The sequence below is a fragment of the Nematolebias whitei genome, chromosome 1, assembly GCF_014905685.2.
Source record: "Nematolebias whitei isolate Nwh7 chromosome 1, NemWhi1, whole genome shotgun sequence".
Classification (NCBI taxonomy): Eukaryota; Metazoa; Chordata; class Actinopteri; order Cyprinodontiformes; family Rivulidae; genus Nematolebias; species Nematolebias whitei.
Genome location: NC_056498.1, coordinates 83,212,968 through 83,235,654, shown reverse-complemented (window position 1 = coordinate 83,235,654; position 22,687 = coordinate 83,212,968). Strand labels below are relative to the sequence as shown.

Sequence of the window (22,687 nt, the reverse complement as noted above, 5' to 3'; positions counted from 1 at the left end):
TACCCATTCACCTTCGGATCCATTTCAAAATTCTCATGTATGTTTTTAAATCACTGAACAGTTCCGCCCCATCCTATCTCACTGATCTTCTGCAGCCATATGTCCCACCGCGCTCTCTGAGGTCAGCAGACCAGATGCTTCTCTCAGTCCCAGAAACCCGTCGTAAGCTCAGAGGTGACAGGGCTTTCTCTGTTGCAGGTCTACGACTGTGGAATGAGTTGCCACTGAGTGTCCGGCAGGCTCCCACACTCTCAGTCTTTAAGTCTCGCTTGAAGACCCACTTCTATTCGCTTGCCTTTAACACGGTGTGATTTGTTTTGGTCCGGTCTGTTCTCTACTCTGTTGGCCATTTTAGTTAGCTTCTGCTGCTATTTGTATCTGTATTTCTATTTTATGTTTTCCTGTCTGCTGTGCATGTTTGGTTCTTTTGTACAGCACTTTGGTTGGCCTTGTTGCTGTTTTAAGTGCTATATAAATAAATTGGTATGGTATGGTATGGTAAAATGGTTTAAATCATATCTATCTGATAGATTCCAGTTTGTAAATGTAAATAATAAATCTTCATACACCAAAGTTAGTCATGGAGTTCCTCAGGGCTCAGTGCTTGGGCCAATACTCTTTACTTTATATATGCTTCCATCCATCCATCCATCCATTATCTTTAACTGTTTATTCCATTTTGGGTCACGGGGGTCGCTGGTGCCCATGTCCAGCAATCACTGTGCGAGGGGCGGGGTACACCCTGGACAGGTCGCAAGTCCATCACAGGGCCACATAGAGACAAACGAGACAAACAACCATTCACTTTCTCATTCACACCTAGGGACAATTTAGAGTTACCAATCAGCCTAACATGCATGTTTTTGGTCTGTGGGAGGAAACTGGAGTACCCGGAGAAAACCCACGCATGCACGGAGAGAACATGCAAACTCCACCCAGAAGGCACCTGGACCGGGGTTTGAACCAGGAACCTGTTCGCTGAGAGGCAGCAGCTCTACCAGTTGTGCCACCGTGCTGCCCTATATATGCTTCCATTAGGTAAATTTATTAAACAGCATGGGATACATTTTCATTGTTATGCTGATGACACACAATTATATTTGTCCATTAAACCCAATGAATCCAATCAGCTACTTAGACTACAAGCATGTCTTAAAGACATAAAAACCTGGATGACCCTTAATTTTCTCCTGTTGAACACAGACAAGACTGAGGTTTTGGTTTTTGGACCTGAGCACCTTAGGAATTAATTTTTCAGTCTTTCTCCCTCCTTAGATGGCATTAATCTGACCTCCAGCTCTAATGTTAAAAATATTGGTGTTATTTTTGATCAGGACATGTCTTTTATCCCCCACATTAAAAACGTTACTAGAACCACCTTCTTCCACCTGCGTAACATCACTAAAATTAGAAACATCTTATCTAAAAATGATGCAGAAAAACTGGTCCATGCATTTGTCATGTCTAGACTGGACTATTGCAATGGTTTGTTATCTGGGTGTCCAAATACTTCTTTAAAACGTCTTCAGTTGATCCAAAATGCTGCTGCCAGAGTCTTAACTGGAGTTAGTAGGAGAGATCATAATTCTCCAGTTTTAGCTTCTCTCCATTGGCTCCCTGTCAAATCCAGAATTGAATTCAAAATCTTACTTCTAACCTACAAAGCTCTCAACAACCTGGCTCCATCTTATATTACAGATCTTATTGTTCCATATTTTCCTAACAGAGCACTTCACTCTCAGACTGCAGGTTTACTTGTGGTTCCTAGAATTTGCAAAAACAGAATGGGAGGCAGATCTTTCAGTTATCAGGCTCCTCTCTTGTGGAACCAACTTCCAATCTCTGTCCATGAGGCTGACACATTATCCAGTTTTAAAACTAGGATTAAGACTTTCCTTTTTGCTAAATCCTATAGTTAGGGTCGGCTTGGGTTTCCTGAGTTGTCCCTTAGTTATGCTGCTATAGGCTTAGACTGCTGGAGGACAAATTTACCACAATTTTCATTCTGCTACTGTCTTTACTTACTCTGCTCAACCTGTTTTGTATTTGTAATTATTTTTTCTATCCTTAACATGTGTTTTTTGTCTTTCAGATATACCTGGACCTACCATTCTGTGTTCGTCTGTCTCTCCTTCCTGTCCTCTCAACCAGCCGGTCAAAGCAGATGGCTGCTTGTCCTGAGCCTGGTTCTGCTGGAGGTTTCTTCCTTTAAAAGGGAGTTTTTCTTTCCACTGTTGCCACTGTGCTTGCTCAGGATGGGAGACTGCAATGAAGCCAATATTCAAATTGTCTGCTGGATTCCTTAGATAGAGAACTTTACTAATTGGCTTTTATGTATGTGAATGTTTCTGTAAAGTGCCCTGAGACAACATTGTTGTGATTTGGCACTATATAAATAAACTGAATTGAATTAAACTGAATTGAATTGGATGATTGAGCTTTCAAACCTTTTTCATGCAACTTAATGTTTGCCAAACAACTCCTAGCAAGTTGCACATCAACCACAGGATTTTTGTTTATTGGTCAACAAGTATAATTTTGGCTGGATATTTGACCAGTTTTCTTCGCAGAATTGGTAGAGTTCATTTAAAATGGTTAGTTTCCTGACGTAAACCTGGCTTTCAAACACTATCCACAAACTTTCAAAAAGGTTTTGGTTGAGGCTTTGGGATGGCTGTTCCACATCCTTGATGTTAGCCTGCTTTATTCAGTCAGAAACCAGATCTGGTGTGGACCACCAAGTTTCAACAGTCTGGATGATAATTGAGGTGACGTTGAAGAATTTGGATAGTCCTCCATTATTATTTCATCTACAAGTACTTTCTTCAGTACAACACTACCCAAGCATGACGCTACCACCACATTAGATTTGTTACAGTGGTCTCAACTTTCAAAGTCTCCCCATGGCTCCTTTGAACATATTTCTTGTTATTGTGACCAAATAACTTTTTGTTTCATCTGTAAATTCCCGGTCCATAACGACAACCTTTTTGATCAAGAGGATCTGGTGGTCAGTGTTTATTAGGAACAAAGTTCACTTGTATGGTTTCTGTAGTTCTTCAAAACGTTCTGAGCAAACTGGAAACAGTTCAATTTGATTTGTTTGGTGGTTCTGTTTATGTCCGGAAACATCAAGTTTCAGTAATCTAATAACCTGAAGACGGTTAACTTACCACCTTGTTCGGATCGTTACGATGGTTCTCCATACAGTGCTTCACCAGTTCTTGTTGGTCCAAATTTCTGGCCCCGCAGAAGGGACACACAAACGTTGACCGGTTTGGAATATTGCTGCAAGTGGGAGGGCACATTAATAAACATAAGGGGAAAAAAATCATACAGAAAATGATTTAGGTTCTTCTTAACTCTTTAAGTAAATTCATCATATTTCGAACACTTAAATAACTTGAAGGCCAAGCACGCTTTGAGAGAATGCATATCGCCTGCCAACTTATGTGGCAAAGTTGCAGCTTTTTAGGTCAAATCTAGGACAAAACGGTAGGACAGCAGTATAGATGTTGTGAATGACTTTAAGCTACTACCACATCAAATTTGTTTTGACTATTTGCAAAAGTGACTCTGCTGATGCCATTTTGGTGTTGGCTAATGATGTTTATTAGCTGTGTGATCATCTGGAATTATGTTGACTAAAATTCAATCAGCTGCAGATGCACATCCCATGATTACCATATTTTCCAGCGTATAAGTCGCATCTGTCCAAAAATGTCTAATAATTTGGAACAATCCATAAATATGTCGCTTCGCCATATAAGTCACACCTATTATGCATCACCGCTGACAACCCAGAAATGTGGGCCGGTGTTGTGCCAAAAATCAATTGGCTGACAATTGGTGGCCGCGGGAACGTGCATGGGAGGACTTTAACAAGAATTTAACAAGATTAACACTTAAAAACTATACAATTATTTGTTTGCTCCACATTATAGTAGAGGTGTGTCTCAGTTGAACTTTTACTTAATAAATTCACTTTAATGGTCAAATTAGCTGCATTTCTCCGGGGCGGCGCAGTGAAATGAAGCTGATTTGACGGTTGCTCCAGGCGAGCTGGACGACGGTGGCAGGCTATGGCAAGCCGATTGTGTCATTAATAGCCACTTTAACCCATTACATGACATAACGGGATGCCATACTATTCGAGTGCCATCTAGTGGCTGAAAATGGTATGTTCAATATTTTCAATGTCAGAATGAATGAAAACTGTCATATCTCAGCCCAAAATTGGTTTATAAATATGGAAAAAAATCCATAAATAAGTCGCTTCGGCATACAAGTTGCAGGGCATGCAAATTATGCAAAATTTGTTACCAATTATGTACCAACATAACTGGTTTGTTCCACTTTGGAGTAAGCTGTTGGGGGAAGAATCAGTTTTGTTGTGTGTTTCCTTGACTGATGAAGCCTTCCGGATCCAAGGCGAAACGTTTCAGCACAAAAAAAAGAAAGTGTCCAGATGACCTGACTGAAAAATGTTGTACTCTCAACTACCATCACACCAAATTTTAGATTATATTTGTAAAATTGATACAGTAATATTAATTTATGTGTTTTTAAGGTCAATTTGCTGTTGTGGCCATCTTGAATTGGGATGGCTTCAAAAATTATTTTGTTGAAGAGATTCATCCAGTGATTTTTTTTCCTGAAAAATTCTTTAAAATCTGTCAATGAGTTTATGAGGTATTTGGCTAACATAGAGAGCTGACTCCAAAAAAGGACAAATTTAAACAAACATTTTGTGGAAATCTGTAAGCACTAAGTCTCAGCTACTATTATATACCAAATCTTAGATCAAAATCTGTAAAATTATAGTTATAGACACCTTTGTGCTTATAAGGAGAGATGGCTGTGGTGTGGCATTTTCAGATCCAGCTAGTTGGAGGTGGGTACAGTGTGTGTACCTTGGTATGGATTGGGAGGTGGGTACTACAGGAACAAACTTGGGACAGTTGGCTATCTGTTCATGGACTTTAGAACAGGAGGAAATGTGGGACCTCATCTTTACCAGAGACACCTGTGGACACACACACACACACACACACACACGCGCAGCTTTACATTAACAGTTATCATAGAAAAGAAAAGAAAGTGACAAGAAGATCATTATAGGTGAAATAATCAATAAAAACATAGACTGAGTAATGGATCTACAGATGAAGACGCTCTCTGATCTCTAATTTTCATGGATGGTTCATGAATTTATTAGTATGCACCTTTTTGCTACAGCCCCTGCAAGGGGCTTTGTACGAGGCCAGTTGTTTCTCCACATTGGAGGAGCGCTCCACCTTTTTGGGGTCAAAGGGCACTCGACAAAGTGGGCACAGGGGGGAGGTCACCTGAAGACATGGTTGCAGACACTCTCCACAGAACCTGGAATGGCATAATACTAATGAAACATTTTATTTGTAGGCGCCTTTCTTGGCACTCAAGGTCGCCTTACATAGTCTAGCATAAAAAAACAGACATAATATAATACACACAGTAAAAATAAGTACAAAATATAATTAAAATAAGACAGTGCAGTTGCAATCACAGTGCGTGGGTTACTTTGAACAGATGAGTTTTGAGTTTGGATTTAGAATGTGGCAATGAGTCTGTGTTGTGAATATCAGGTGAGACATGAAGTCAGGAAAAGTGAACGTTCTGACTGAATGAAGTTGCATTTCATTAGCAAGATCATGATCGACATGTTCAGCTAATCTGGTAAGAGGACATTTTACTGCAAATATTGTAATAATAAGATAAGATAAAACTTTGTCTACCACAGTTGTGGCAGAAATTCTCCTTCGACACGCTCTACATTCATCATATACACACCAGAAACAACAATAGAACATAATAAAGAAAAAACATATTATCACCATTAAGATGTGTCTATTTAGCTTTGTTTAAGAACATTACTACAGGTGGTACAAATGATTTCTTATAAATATTCACATAAATAATGTGTTACGTGTTGTCATCATTGTATGTTCCCATACAATGGTGAAATTGGCTCTGCATTTGGCCCATCTGCCCATGGGTGGTGCAGTGGGCGGATGTTGGGGGTGCCTGGGGGGTGAGTTGCTCGGAGGCACCACGAGATGTGCAATGACTGGGGATTGAACCTGAAACTTTTGGGTCCTGAGTCGGCTGCTCTGACTCTATCTCAGCCCCTCTATGGAGTCACAAACACTTCATTCATGATGTAACTCAAGAACAAAGTTAGCTATGTCAATACATTTCAATAAAAATTATATTGTGATGAAGTCTTATGACATTAAAGAGTTAAGGGTTATTAAGGGGCATAAACCTAACAAACCCATATAATAAAGTCAAAAGAAGTCCCGGCCAACACACTGTCTCATTTATCCATTCACTTGCCTTGGAAAAATAAAGTCCTACAGAAAAATCAAATGGCCAGAGATGAAAAATGTGTGCATGCTTGATGCTAACTCAAAATATGTTGCCATCAAAAATACCACATGAAAAAAGTGGCAATAAATTCCCTTTTCATATATATTTGCATTTTGTACTTTACCAGAACATTGGAATGCAAACAATAAAGTATTTTGCCTTTCTTTGTTAGATTGTAAAAAACACATAAAACAAAACCCCAACAGAACAAATGTCACAATGATAAGAAAGAATCAAACTAAACTAAACTGTGGGCTACAGTGAGCTGGTTGTAGCAGCTGCTGCTGCATCTAAACCTTCCCACCTAGTAGGACCTGCACCTTCCCTGCAGGAGCGCAGGCAACTGTTTGAGTGACTTTCTCTGTGACTTGTTTCTGCTGCTTTAGTTCTTAGAGTACTACTACATTAGCTATATATACTGCCTGACCAAAAGTTGCCACCCAAAAAAAAAAAAAGAATGGTCACACACTAATATTTCATTGGACCACCTTTAGCTTTGATTACATCGTGCACTCAGTGTCATTGTTTCAATAATCTTCTGTAATGTCACAAGATCTATTTCTCTCCAGAGTTGCATTAATTTTTCACCAAGATCTTGCATTGATGACTAGACACTAGGCATGATGGGTGCATCACTTCACCTGCCTCTCTTCTTACCCTGATGCACCCATCACTCTGGAACAGGGTCAATCTGGACTCATCAGACCACATGACCTTCTTCCATTGCTCCAGAGTCCAATCTTTATGCTCCCTAGCAAACTGAAGCATTTTTTCCAGTTAGCCTCAGTGATTAGTGGGTTTTTTAAGGCTACATAGCTGTTCAGTCCCAATCCCTTGAGTTCCCTTCACATTTCACCAAACGTTTAAGTGATCGCTGATCACGATCATTCAGGATTTTTTTTCCCGTCCACATTTCTTCCTCGAAGACGATGGGTCTCCACTATCCTTCCAGTTTTAATGATGCGTTGGACAGTTCTTAACCCAATTTTAGTAGTTTCTGCAATCTCCTTAGATGTTCTCTCTGCTTGATGCATGTCAATGATTTGACCCTTCTCAAACAGACTGACATCTTTTCCACGACCATGCCATGTGTCTTTCAACATGGTTGTATAGTGAACCAGATGACCTCAAATCTACCAGATGGACAGAGACTGTTATTTTCATTGATCTGAATAAGTCTGGGCCATCTGATGACTTTCTTTCTTGAATTAATCAAGCAGAAAAGACAATTCTTTATAATCATTACTGTCTTACAAATGTTTTGATAATCAAATTGTGTAGTTCACTCAATGCTTTACAGGTTGAAAAGAACTACTCATTTTTATTTTACATAAACAGTAAGTAATGATTTTTATTCCTCATTCAGAGAAGAAATCACCTGAATATGCATTTCTTGATTTTCTGTCTGAAATGAGTCAAGTCGTAAGTATGTGAAAGGTTGGTTTTCGGTCAACTAAAATGTTTACCGAGAAAGATGTCATGTTTAAACTTTTTCAGAAGATTACCAAGAGTTGACTCCATGAAGTCTGCTCTCCTGCAATAATCTCTCTGTCAGTTGTTAAAACAATCTCATCCTCTGACCTTGGCTTAGATAACATCTTACGTCACAAAATCACTCCTCTTTCTGGTCTATCCACGAATCAGAAAGCTCTGAAGTAAACTCGGAAGTAAACTCATTTAAAATGTGACAACTTCCCGGTTCTATCAGTCGAGTCTAGAGTGCAGTCGGTTCCAAAGTGGGTAGAGAGAGTTGGAATGGAGAATGAAAAAGTTCTCATGTAGTGCTCAAGGAGTTCTGAAGAGAAGCCGAGAATCCAGAGACGTTTGGAATTATAATTTCTGTTTGAGCTAACCACGCACGACTCTCTAAGGATTTTAGCAGTTCTCAACGGAGACGCTGATATCAGTTGAAAAGGATTCTTACTGAGGTGATCGATCATCAACAAGGTAAAACTTCTTCTTCGACCAAGTGTACCGTGGGCAAAGCTGAGATCTGACGGAGCGTGCAACTTCTGGTCAAACAGATTAAATTCCCTCACATAGTTCTCTGTAAGATAATCTCCTTTCATCTTAAACTCTTCTCTCTCACAAAATCAGTACAGAGATTTTAGAAATATCTGAAGCAAAGTCCTCAAATCACCGCCGAGTGATTTGAAGTTCATTTTCTGTGAAACTGTCTGTTATTATTTTCATATTTTGCCAAATTAATGTAAATGTTTGATGTTAAACTTTGATTCTGAAAATAAATGACTCCATTCATTTGATGGGTCAAAGGTAATAACGTCTCTCGTTACATTTCTGTTAAATTCAATGCACGACATTACAGTCAGAAAAATGAAGAACTCGTGAATATTGTATGCATATATATTTCATATATTTGTCATACAACAAGTGACACGTACCCACGTGACTCACTACAGTTGTTTAAGAAATGAGAAGCAACTCATTGCACCAGTTGGGGTTAAATAACTTGTTGCCAGCTGAATGTTACCCATGCAGTAATTATCCAATAGGAGGCTCGTACCTATTTGCTTAGTTAAATCCAGGTGGCAACTTTTTTTTTTGGCCAGTGTATGTTGAATGAATGTGTGAGACATATTTCTGCTTTCTAATTGTTCATAATACACGCTGAAAATTCAGTGCGGCAGAATATACCTTGCCACACAGACAGGGGGCAGTGCTGCCCCATAGGGACAATGAAGCAGGTGCAGTCTGTGCGTTCTGTTACACAGAGGGGCAGGCGTGTGTAGCAAATCAGTACACTTGTTTAAATTTGTTTAGACAAAATAGATCATATCTCATAACTAAAGGACTTTTCTAAACTCATCATAATTGTTCCAAACTCATTCATCTTAAAACAAAGGTAAGATAATATGTGTGGGGTTTTTTTTTTTGTTTTGTTTTTTTAATTAAGAGAGGAGTATGGAGTTGATTAAAGCAAAATTAGATGCCTTAAAAAATGGCTAAATTGAAATATAAGCTTCTATTTTGGGTTCATACATGTGAGCATCCGATTCCAGACGAGTCAGCCTCACCGGTCACAAACCTCACTGCACATCACTGAGGCTGACACATTGTCCACTTTTAAGACTGGACTTAAGTCTTTCCTTGTTGATAAATCCTGTTAGTCCAATTGGTTTTGGGACCTATTCCTTATCCTATGCTGCTATAACTTCAGACTACTAGAGGACAAATTGACATAATTTCATCAAATGAACAGTTTGTATTTGTAATTATTCTTTCTTAACATGTCATTTCTGTCTTTTTGTCTTTCCTCCTAGATAAACTTGATGGCCTCCATCCTGGACCTGTCATTGTCCATTTCTCCTTCCTGTCCTCTCAAACCAGCCAGTCAAAGCATATGGACACCTGGCCTGGCCTGCTTCTGCTGGAGGTTTCTTCCTTTGAAAAGGGAGTTTTTCCTTTCCACTGTTGCCACTGTGCTTGCTCAGGATGGTAGACAGCGATGAAGTGAAAACTCAATGTGTTGGCTCCTTAAATAAATAACATTAAATCACTTTTCATGTTTATGTATTTGTTCAGTCAGTGCCCTGAGATGACTTCTGTTGTGACTTGGCGTTATATAAATAAACTTAATTTGAAGTAAAAATACTTGAACATTAAAAACTGCAAGGTTGATAATAAGCAGAGAAACAGAATCAATGCAAAAACTATTTTCTTTTTCATAACTGATCATTTATTATATTAATGATGCAAAACACTGAACTCCCCCCAAAAAGTGTTGTTGTTTTTAATAACGAGGCTTTCGGTTTTTAATCTGTCCAAATGCATGACTCCATGTGTTCAGTGTGTATGTTTCCAGCTGTTCCCAGCTGTGAGGACTTGTGGAGGAACAACAAAGCAGCAGAAGCTGCTCCAACATGAACACGAGCAGCGACATCACAAGAACAAGCAGATACTTTACGTGTGTCCGCAGCTGCTGATGCTGACTGGTTTGTAGAAGACCTCTAAGCAGATGGGACAGGAGAACTGGTTCTCGACGGCCTCCGCCGGGGCTGCCAGCGGGCCCGAGCCGCCGCTGGGCTGCAGCTGGCGGAGCTGGCTGCTCCCCGAGACAAAGCTCCGAAACATCGCCATCATGAAGCTGTCCACCAGATGTTCAAGCTGCTGTTCACTCAGTCATTGCAGTGCGAGGACAGAAAAAAGCATCCCTTTGAAGATTATCTCCGTTAAAGCCGAACATTACTGGTCCCAGTTAGACACGCTGCAGAAGTAAACACAGCACGCACGACGCTTTGAGCTTGACCTAAATTAAAACAGCTGATCTATAAGCGCCTGGATGCATCGGGCGCTCCATCCATGCACCTGTGAGATCAGTGCTGGAGGCCCGCCGCGAGCATGGCTTTCTGGGAGTTCAAGTCCTCTTCTTTTTCTTGTTGAGTTGGAAAAAAAAAAACTGAAGATGTGCATTACCGCCCCCAACTGGTATGGAGTGTGGTTAAGTCTGAGTGTATGTATGAATATCGATGAAGTCCTCAAACAAAAGTTAAGTCAGGTCCTCTGGACCGAGTTAAATAAATAAATTAATTAAAATAAAAACTTGTTGAAACTATCTAAACAAGTGCTGGGCCATCCTTTTGGCCAGTGGCTGTTTAGTTTCCCTGATGTAAGACTGATCACCCTCCTGACACTGAACAGCATACACAACATTACTCTGTTTGTGCCGGGGGACTGGATCTTTGGGATGAACCAGTCTTTGCCGTAATGTATTTTGGGGTTTAAAAGCCACTGGGACGTTGTGTTTGGAAAATAAACGTCTCAGTTTCTCTGAAACTCCCACAACATACATGTTTTGTGGGAATTCATTCAGCTCCTCAAACTGACGAAGTCCTTTGGATTAAAGACAAAATGTTTCAACAAGTTTTTTTCTTATTTTTTTATCCATCCAGAGGGCCGACTTAACTTTGTTAGATTTTTCTACCTGCTTCATTGAGCATGCATCCGGATATCCTCTTCTTCATGTTCTCATTCTCAATAGAAACTTTTCATGGTCTATCACAAGGGTCTCCAAAAACGGCTCTGGGGCCAGATGCGGTCCTTTGGTCTCACTGCAGTGGCTCTTTGTAGCTTTGACCAACACTGACAGGAATTGTGTTTATATTTATATTCCTCATAAGAAAAGATTATAATTTTATCATTTTTCTGCAGTCATGTGACTGAAACCTTTGTGATAAAATGATGCCAGTAACACAAGAAGAAAAATGTACTGATCAGTTTGATCTAGTAGTATGTTAACCTTCAGTGTCTGGCAACATGCAGTGATTTATCTCTAAAAATTTAGCTGAAAATAAACATTTTAGCACATTTAAAGCCAAAAAACACAATGATTCAGCACATGTAGGCTATCGCAGACTGCTAATTTACCAGTCATTGAAATAAGGTGTTTTTACAAAAATTTAAAAAGCCACTGAGACTCTGAAGCCTGACGTTTCTGAAGCAGACTGCTTCGAAACACTGTCAGTGGCTCAAAGGAGACTGCAGTGAGGTGGCAAATTCAGATATTTACACAGCTTTGTTTACTTTAAAGAGACGGAAAATGCTCGGCACCACTTACCTTTCTGCTTCACTGTGTTGTGAGACCTTCAGTGATGGAAAAATTTGAGTGGAAGAAAATAATTTCATGTTTGGAAACACATTATTATCAATACAATAGTTTTGGACAGCAAAGTAATTACCAAACTTAATGTATAGTGAAACACATTACCTTATTGTAAATATGATAATGAGCATTTTGAATGTTGATTAGTGACCAATAAAACAAATTAAAATATTGCATAGCTAAATTTCTCCTAGTGAACCCTTAACCTCCTAGTTAATTAAAGGAATGCAGATAATGAATGTTATTATATAAAACTTATATTTTGATAAAGTTGATCACAATATTTTACTACAGAGTCTTAAATGTGATAAAATGTTGATAAAAAAATTATACTGGGTTTACAGGAACAGCTCTAAAATGGTTTAAATCATACTTATTTGATAGATTCTAGTTTGTAAATGTAAATAATGAAACTTCTCCATACACCATATTAGTCATGAAGTTCCTCAGGCTTAAGTTCTTGGACCAATACTCTGTACCTTATACTATATGCTTCCATTAGGTAAAGTTATTAAACAGCATGGGATAAATTTTCATTGTTATACTGATGATACACAGTTATATTTGTCCATGAAACCTGATGAATCCAATCTGTTACTTAAGTTACAAGCATGCCTTAAAGAGATCTCTGCGACAAGATGGCTCCCACGCCGGTGTCGGAGGCAGCCACCTCCAGGCTGAACTGCTTCATAGGGTCAGGGTGACAAAGTGTTTTTGTCTTCTATGTCCATTTAAAGGTCCGAGGTTAACTGAGTGAGAGGGGCAGCAATCCTGCTGTAATCCTTAATGAACCTCTGGTAGAAGTTAGCAAAACTGAGGAATTGTTGCAGCTGCTTTCTGGTCTCAAGAGTAGGTCATTTCACCACTGCCTTGGTCTTCTCTGTGTCAGTACGGTATTGTCAGCCTTCAAAAATGAACACAAGAAATGAGACTGACTGAACATGGAACTCACACTTTGCTGCTTTTACAAACAATTGGCTTTTGTAAAACCGTTGGAGGACAGTTCTTACATGGTGGGTGTGTTGTTCTTTATCTTGGGAATAAATTAATATGCTGTGTAAATAGACAAACACAAAAATGTTCAGAAAATCTCTGAGAATGTCATTCACAAGCGTCTGGAACACTGCTGGGGCATTGGCCAGGTCCAAAGGCATTACCAGGTGTTCAAAGTGTACTAGAGGAGTTCTGAATGCAGTCTTCCACTCGTCCCCCTCTCAAATCCTGACTAGGTGGTATGCATTACGGAGGTCGAGTTTAGAGAAGATGGTAGCACAGTGTAATTGTTTGTAAACTGAGTTGATTAAAGGCAGGGGATATTTAGGGATATTTATACTTAACAGTAATCTGATTTAAATCAATGCAGGGGCATAGTGACTTGTCTGTCTTAGCCACGAAGAAAAACCCAGCCCCTACAGGGGACATGGAGGGGCAATTATCCCAGAGCTAAGGGAGTCATCAATGTACTCTTTCAATGACTCTTTTTCAGGACCGGACAAATTGTAGATGTGTTAATTGTATCAAATTGTATTGTAGGACTGGTGAGGAAGTAACAATAGGGCCCTTTGTTTGCTAAATACAGGGACAGGGTCATGATAAACAGAAAGAACCTTGGACAAATTTGTTAACTCGGGAACTGCACTCTTCTTAACGACTGAGGGAACATCAGTTCTTAAACAGCTCTTAAGACAATGCATACTCAACTTTTTTACTCTTCGCTCAGACCAGTAAATAACAGGGTTGTGTTCTATGAGCCTAAGAAACCCTAATATTAGTTGTGCATTTGGGAGATACTAAAACACAGAACTCGCCCCATTCATGGTGGTTACTGGAGATGATTGGATGCAGAGGCATAGTATTCAGCTGGACTGTGGCAAAGCGCCGACTTGTAAGCCCAGACACCATTAGGGGTGCTTGGAGAGTTTGTGTGGTAATAGCCAGTCAATCTAGCAAGTCTTGGCTAATTAAGTTTTGTTCAGCTCCAGAGAGTCAATAAGTGCCAACAAATATATATTTTCTTGATTTGCCATAATATTCGTGGAGAGTTGCACTCGAGAAGCAGGAGAAAAAGAGGAGCTTCCCAACAACATCTCCTGTTCTATTGGTGGAACTTGGGTGGGGGGTGGGAATCGTTTATTGTTGTGGTTGTAGGACTCGATCCCTCGTCCCCTTCTGCCCTCATCCTGCATCAACTTGCCTCTGCTGCATTCTTGTTGGCGGCCCCAGTTCTGCTCCGTGTCATTGCAGTGAAGTCCATTAAGGGTCACGGACGCATAGGTCCATCGTGGTGCTCGACCTCGGGAGTCTGCCCGCCAGTTCTGCAATGCGCATAAACATGGTCTCTCCTGTCTGTAGGAGATCCTCATCCAACCGCTCATTTCCTAATCTGAGCACCAGGACATTTTTCTGTTTCTCTAGTTCTCCATTGTTCTTTTTAAACAAATGAGTTTAAAACTCAAAAATTGCGTAAAAGCTGTACTGGTGTAAAATATTTGTGAAACTATAAAAAATAAAATTACAATTTGAAAATTTGCACTTTATTCAACAAGATTCATGAAAAATATTTACAAAAATCATTCAATGTAAGCTGGTGGTGAACTGGTCTGGAAGCTCAGTCCTCACCTCCTTCTACAGGTGTGCAGTGGAGAGCATCCTGTGCTCCAGCATCAACGTGTGGCATGGAGGCTGCACAGCTGCAGAAAGAAAAGCTTTGCAGAGAGTGGTGAAGGCTGCACAGAAGACTGTTGGAGTCAGTCTCCCCACCATCACAGACATCTACACCTCCAGATGCAGGAAGAGGGCCACCTGCACCATGAAGGACCCCACTCACCCAGCACACACACTTTTTTGCCCCGCTCCCCTCAGGAAGGAGGTTGAGGAGCATTAAGTGTAGAACCACTAGACTGAGGAACAGCTTCTACCCTGAGGCTGTTAGACTCATGAATCTCTGACCAGGATAATCACTGTGAAAAAGCACATGTTTCTGATCTGTTTCATGTTTCTGTGTTCATTTGTAATTTGCAATTATCTGCTCACACAAACTCATGTTCGTGCTGCTGTTCGGCGTATTGGTTTTTTTATGCTTTTAGTGCTTAGTGTATTTTTAGTTAACGGTTTTCTTAGTTCATATCTTAGATCTTATTACTGTTTTTCTTTTACATTTTAATACTTTTGTTGGATGTAACTTGGACCCTGTGTACACAATTTTATTCCACCACATGTGCCACATGTGGCGTGTATGACAAATAAGGAACCTTGAATCCTTGAATGTTTCCTCTATCACAAGACCTTCTTCAAGCTATCTAGCTAAGAGTACTCACAAGAGTAAGTACCAGTGAGTAAGTAAGTAAAATTTTATTTATATAGCACTTCTCTAGATAAAAATCACAAAGTGCTTCGACAAACAAAAATAAAAAAGCGCACAAATTTTTTTTTAACAAAGGCAGACTTAAAAAGACGAGTTTTTAGCTGGGCTTTAAAAGAAGCCACTGAGTCCATTGATCAGAGTATGGGGAAGGGAGTTCCAGAGTCTTGGAGCCACAGAAGAAAAGGCTCTGTCTCCTTTAGTTTTCTGTTTTGTCTGGGGACAATCAGCAGGTCTTGATTATAGGAGCTCAAAGCCCTGATCGGGGTGTAGGGATGTAACAGTTCCGAGATGTATATTGGTGTCTGTCCATGCAGAGCTCGCCAAGTAAAAACCAAAACCTTGAATTCCTCTTGATAATGAACTGGGAGCCAATGGAAATGCTTTAGAAGTGGAGTTATATGACAACATTTTGAAGATCCAGTCAGGAGTCTAGCAGCAGACTTCTGTACAGACTGCAACCAGTCTAGGGAGGTTTTGGTTAAACAAGTGTGCAGTGCATTACAAAAATCCAAGCGAGACGAAACAAAAGCATAAATTCCTATTTCCAATTCAGAACGAGAGACAGTATGGATAAGCTTGACAATATTTCGAAGATGGTAGAAACAGAAACGAACCAGAGACTTTACATGAGTTTCAAGAGTAAAATCTGAGTCAAAGGTTATCCCAAGGTTTCTAACCAAGGATTTAGCAAAATGACCAAGAGGCTCAAGGATCTATTTTATCATTGCAGTACTTTTCCTGGAGCAAAGATGATTAGTTCAGTTTTTTTATCTATTTAGCTGGAGAAAACTTTCATTCATCCAGCTTTTAATTGAATCCAAACAGTTAAGTATAATGTGCAGTTTTGAAAATTAATTTTGAAGAAAATAAATATACAACTGGATGTCATCAGCATAACAGTGATAGGAGATATCACTATTAGATGTGGGCCCTCCCCCAGAAAATTTGGAATAAAAGAGATGCCATTTCCTGCATTCTGGTGTATTTTAACGGGTTATTAAACATTTGTAAAAATTTGATTAAATTGATTAAAAACAGGTCTCTCTTGTAAATGAGCCCTTGAGGCTCAATGAGACTAACCTGTATAAATAAAGGTTGAATTGAAATTACTATTTTAGAGAGCAACAACAACAAGCCTGTGTGTGAATAGAGCAGCTACAATTCTGTCAAAAATCCTACCCCCCCCCACCCCCCCCAACACACACACACACACACACACTTCAATGTACGACCCGAACTATTCTCAGCTGAATTCAGTCCTGCTCCAGCTGCCTGCACGTTGTTGATCCTCCTGCTCCAATCTCGATTACCACTGCCTTCAGGCGCTTCAATTCTCGGTTGCCCAGCTAAGAACAATCCATCCTTCCATCTATTTATTTTATGAAAGTAAACTGGACGGTCTTTTCAACATTTTGATAGCTGTTATTTTGACAAATTAGTGTTGTTGTTTTGACACGTGATGTAATGTGAATAATAAACATCAAACATTTCTCTCATATTCATTTATTTATTTACTGTAAGCTTTTTTATTTATTATATCTGAAATGCATGCATGAGTTCCGACACATCAGCAGTTGTGTGCGCTCTGTAGAGCTACCTGGAGACGCTCTTGTGCGTAACATGTGCATTGTCTGCAGGGCGCACTGCTGAAGGTGTTGGACGAAGACACTTCATCCATGCGGCACATTCCATCCGCGTCTCTGCTGGGCAGGAGCGCGTGAGCGAGCTGGTGTGCGTGCTGCAGCCGGAACATCTACTCCACAGACTGGGTCCGCCAGGCCAAGGGCAATGTCTCCTCTCATTGTATTTTTAATAAATTATCAAAATAAAAATGTGCAATGACTTTGGACTTTTAAGGGTGGAGATTTGAGTTGCCGGATCCAAGCAAACAGTTACAGGAACGCACCCTGTCAAAAAGAGAGAGTTCCTGGATCTTGCTTCGACAGGATCTGGCTCAAATTAAGCCCTGGTCTAGACTCTAGAAAATCTACTGGCCTTGATGACCTTCCTCCTTATTTCTTAAGGCTGGTCGCACACAACATTGCAGAACCGGTGTCTCACATCTTTAATTCAATTCAATTCAGTTTATTTATGTAGCGCCAAATCACAACAAAGTTGTCTCAGGGCACGTTACAGGAACATTTACCTAAATAAAAGCCAATTAGTAAAGTTCACTATCTAAGGAATCCAGCAGACAAGTTGAATCTTGGCTTCGTTGCAGTCTCCCATCCTGAGCAAGCACAGTGGCAACAGTGGAAAGGAAAAACTCTCTTTTTAAAAGGAAGACACTTCCAACAGAACCAGCTCAGGACAAGCGGCCATCTGCTTTGACAGGCTGGTTGAGAGGACAGGAAGGAGAGACAGACGAACATAGAATGGCAGATCCAGGTGTATCTGAAAGACAAAAAAAAACCACATGTTAAGGATAGAAAAAATAATTACAAATACAAAACAGGTTGAGCAGAGCAAGTAAAGACAGTAGCAGAGTGAAAATTGTGGTCAGATTGTCCTCCAGCAGTCTAAGACTATAGCAGCATAACTAAGGGACAGCTCAGGAAACCCAAGCTGACCCTAACTATAGGATTTATCAAAAAGGAAAGTCTTAAACCTAGTTTTAAAACTGGATAATGTGTCAGCCTCACGGACAGAGATTGGAAGTTGGTTCCACAAGAGAGGAGCCTGATAACTGAAAGCTCTGCCTCCCATTCTGTTTTTGTAAACTTTAGGAACCACAAGTAAACCTGCAGCCTGAGAGCGAAGTGCTCTGTTAAGAAAATAAGGAACAATAAGATCTGTAATATAAGATGGAGCCAGGTTGTTGAGAGCTTTGTAGGTTAGAAGTAAAATTTTGAATTCAATTCTGGATTTGACAGGGAGCCAATGGAGAGAAACTAAAAATGGAGAAATATGATCTCTCCTACTAACTCCAGTTAAGACTCTGGCAGCAGCATTTTGGATCAACTGAAGACATTTTAAAGAAGTATTTGGACACCCAGATAACAAATCATTGCAATAGTCCAGTCTAGACGTGACAAATGCATGAACCAGTTTTTCTGCATCATTTTTAGATAAGATGTTTCTAATTTTAGTGATATTACACAGGTGGAAGAATGCAGTTCTAGTAACGTTTTTAATGTGGGGGATAAAAGACACGTCCTGATCAAAAATAACACCAATATTTTTAACATTAGAGCTGGAGGACAGATTAATGCCATCTAAGGAGGGAGAAAGACTGAATAATTAATTCCTAAGGTGCTCAGGTCCAAAAACCAAAACCTCAGTCTTGTCTGTGTTCAAAAGGAGAAAAATAATGTCACATTTCTGCCAAGTCATGCTCTGTTTTCCTCTATCATGCTCTTCTTCTTCTTAGTTTTTCTTTGGCGGTTGGCATTCAAGATTTTGAAGCATTACCGCCATCTGCTGTTTAAGTTTTTCAACTAGAATGTCGCTCAAAAAAATAAAATAAAAAATAAAATAAAATAATAAAATAAAAAATAAATAAATTATATCCATAAGAATAAATAACGCTCTATTCTCTCGAACAACTGAGTCCCTTTCAGGTATTTCAACAATATGTTGGTACTTGCAGAACTTGAATTTTCTTGTAACAGCCCTACAGGGTCAAATCTGACGTTTATTGCATTGAGTCTTTGAATCATTTGTCTTCTTTCATGATGGTAGTTTTGGCAGATCATTAGCACGTGTTGTATGGTCTCATCTTCCCCACAATGGTCACATTTTCCCGTGTTATGTTTCCCTATGATGAATAAGGTCCTGTTCAATCCTGTGTGTCCAAATCTGTCTTGAGATGACAGTTTCTTCCCTTCTGTTTCTTTCAGCTCTTCTCATTTCTCCAACTTTTTGTTGAATTATGTAGAACCATCGACCTTTTCTTTCTTCTTCCCATTGCTTTTGCCATTTTTCCCTCATTCTCTGTTTTGTGATGCTTTTTATTTCTGCCCGACTGAATTTTACCTCTATTTCCACTGAGTTGTTTTTGGTGGCCTCCTTTGCAATTTTATCTGCCATTTCATTTCCTCTTATCCCTATGTGAGCTGGAATCCATAAAAATGTATCCGTTAACCCCATCATATTAATTTTGAATAATGTTTGCTGTATTTCTGTCAATATGTCTGGTCTGCTTTCTGAACAACTGTTTTTTATACTAATTACTGATGAACTGGAATCTGAGCATATGACTGATCTGAGTGGTTGATTGTCTTCTATCCATTGAACTGCCAGTAATATTGCACCATTTCTCCGGTGTATACTGATAATTTGTTGTTTAATCTCTTCCCTACTTTAACTCCAAACTCTGGTACAATAAATGCTGCCCCTATTTGCCCTGCTGTATTTTTTGAAGCGTCTGTATATATTTTTACATATCCATAATATTTATTGATGTGTTCAATAACTGTACTTGAAATCAATCCATTTCTATTTTTTCTAATATTTTCAAGTCAACTGTTGTGTCTGTGAATAACCATTGTAGTGAACTAGGCCTGATGTCAAAACTTTGACCTAAGGACCATATGGGACAGAAACTGTCATTTCATTGATTTGCATCCAGAAATACAGGTTGACCCACCCTGAGACTTTCTTTCTTGAATTAATCAAGTGAAAGAAGACTATTCTCTATTATCATTACTATTTTACAAATGTTTGATAATCAAATTGTGTTAGTTCAAACAATGTTTACATGTTGAAGTGAACTACTCATTTTTTATTAACTGTGAAACAGTAATAATGATTCTTAATCCTCATTCAAAGAAGAAATCAGGTTAATGATGCATTGTCTGATTTTCTGTCTTCAGTGAGCAAGTGTGTAAGTTGGTCAAAGTTCAAGTTTCGGTCAACTGCAAGTTTACTGAAAAAGAAATGTCATGTTTAACTTTTACAGCAAGATACTGGAGAAGTGACTCCACGAAGTCTGAATTCTTCATAACAATCTTCTGTCTGTTCTTAAACAATCTTAATCTTTTTCCTTGACTTTTCATAACACCTTACATCACAAAACACACCTCTGTTTTGGTCCATCGACCAATCAGAAACTCCCAAATGAATCGGAAATAGAGCTCTTTAAATGTTGGCACTTCCTAGTTCAACCCAGTTTTTAGTAAGTAGTTTGAGTCGAGAAGAGTTTGAAGATGAAGGAGTTCTGCAAGAGGTTCCACCTCCAGTTGGAGTCGGGTGGAGAGTTTGCAGCTCCAGTCGTTTGGGAGTAGATGAAGAAGTTCTGCATTTCTGAAACTCAGCAGTTCCAGAGTTCATGAAGGCTGGAATTCAGGATGCTGATGAAAGAAAAATCAAGCTGAACAAGAGAAGATCTGGGAATTATGAAATGTCTGTTCTGGGTGATCTCACGACTCCCGAGGTTTAGCTGTTCTTACGGAGACGCTGAAAAGTGGCTCGAAGTGGAACTTTACGCCGGAACTGACATATCTTCAGAAAGGTAAAAAGTCCATCTTCAACCAAAGTCTACCGTTGGGACAAGCTGGTCCAAAGGAGCGTGCTGTTCTGGTTAAAACAGACAAATTCCCTCACACATCTCTCTCAAGATAAACTTCATCTTTCCATCTTTAAAACTCTTCTATCAAGTAGAAATTAATCCAGATATTTTTAGAAATGTCTAAAGCAAAGTTTTCAACCACCGCCGTGTGGTAATGCCTGTTGTACTACTGGAAGTGAGAACAACCGCTGTATTGTTTACTTCCTGTAAAACTGATTAATAAGCTGTCGTTATTTTCAATTCTTGCCAATTAATGTAAATGTGTGATGTGTTAAACTTGATTCTGTTAATAAATGACCCACTGTCGTTGGTGAGTCAAAGATAATTAACGTCTCACGTCCACATTTTATTAAATTCAGATGCACGTCATTATACAGTCCAGAAAAATGAAAGAATCCGTTTAATTTATGAATATATGACAGCATATGTTCATCTACACCATGGATGGATGTTTGGAAGTGGAACTGTTGGGTTGACATTAAGATCATCTATTTGACTTTCTGCTGACTTTTGATTTATGGTCCATCCAAAGTTTTTTGTGTGTTTCTTTTCTTTCTCCCAGCAAGGTTTTAATATTTCTTGTGTTGGATGGTTTTGTTCATGTCTTTCAGATTTGCCCAGTAGTTTAATGCTAATTGTTCTGATGTTCAGTGGTGGTTCTCCCATTTCTACTAATATTGATCCTGTATGTGTTGTTTTGAATGCCCCGGTAATAATCCTTAATGCCTGATATTGAATACTGTTTAACTTTTCTAAATTTGTTTCTGAAGCTGAACTATAAACGATACTCCCATAGTCTATTATTGATCTGATTAGTCCTGTGTAGATGGTCCTTTGTGCTTTCCTGTCTGCTCCCCAGTCTTTTCCTGTCAAACACCTAATGGTATTTAGAATCCATTTACATTTGTCAATAACTTTTTGGATGTGCACTGTCCATGTTAGTCTCGCATCAAACCAGATGCCCAGAAATTTAAACTGTTTTTCTCTTTCAATTACTTTCCCGTACAACTTGAGTTCATTATTATTAGGTATGTTTTTTCTTGTGAAAATTAATGATTTTGTCTTTTCTACTGAAAATTTTAATCCCCATCTATTTGACCATTTTTCAACTGTTTTTATTGCTTCCTGTACCTTTTTTATAATAAATTGTAGATTTTTGCCTCTCTTCCACAAAGCCCCATCATCTGCAAATAAAGACCTTCCCATTCCTATTTCTATACCATCAAACATGTCGTTGATCATTATAGAGAATAACAGAGGGCTAACTATGCTTCCCTGTGGTGTCCCATTTTCTATGAAGTATTTGTCAGAGTAATCTTGTCCTATTCTCACCTGTATTTGTCTGTCTGATAGAATTTTTTTTATCCATTTAAACATTCGTCCTGTGATTCCCATTTTTTTCATTTTTATAAGTAGTCCCTCTCTTCACATCATGTCATACGCTTTCTCTACGTCAAAAAATACAGCTACCACACTTTCTTTATTAATCTGGGCTTTCCTGATCTCATGCTCCAGACACAAGACTGGATCCATCGTGTTTCTTCCTTTTCTAAAACCACTTTGATATTTGGACATATAACCTTTTATTTCTACATAATATGCTATTCTTTCATTTATCATTTTCTCCATAATTTTGCAGATGTTAGATGTTAAAGCTATCGGTCTGTAGTTCTCTGGTTTGGTGTGATCTTTTCCTGGTTTTCGTATTGGGATGATTACTGCTTCTTTCCAAGACTGTGGTATTTTTCCTTCTTCCCAGACTCTATTGAATAATTCTAAAATAATG

The 22,687-nt window shown here is 39.1% G+C and overlaps 2 protein-coding genes across 2 annotated transcripts in view; both read right to left on the bottom strand.

The window, feature by feature from the left end:
* LOC119413806 (E3 ubiquitin-protein ligase RNF166) overlaps positions 1 to 10,509 on the bottom strand; it is a 31,193-nt gene extending 20,684 nt beyond the window's left edge. The window contains exons 1-4 of the mRNA XM_037680872.1: positions 10,334 to 10,509; positions 5,226 to 5,382; positions 4,914 to 5,026; positions 3,174 to 3,288 (exon numbers count right to left, since the gene is read on the bottom strand). Of these exons, the coding sequence (XP_037536800.1) occupies positions 3,174 to 3,288; positions 4,914 to 5,026; positions 5,226 to 5,382; positions 10,334 to 10,509 (561 nt within the window). The remainder of the gene's footprint in view (positions 1 to 3,173; positions 3,289 to 4,913; positions 5,027 to 5,225; positions 5,383 to 10,333) is intronic.
* The window catches only part of LOC119413748, an 880,117-nt gene extending 857,655 nt beyond the window's left edge, over positions 1 to 22,462 (bottom strand). Inside the window, exon 1 of the mRNA XM_037680808.1 lies at positions 22,363 to 22,462. The gene's annotated coding sequence lies outside the window, so the exon portion shown is untranslated. The remainder of the gene's footprint in view (positions 1 to 22,362) is intronic.
* Positions 22,463 to 22,687: the final 225 nt, after the last annotated feature.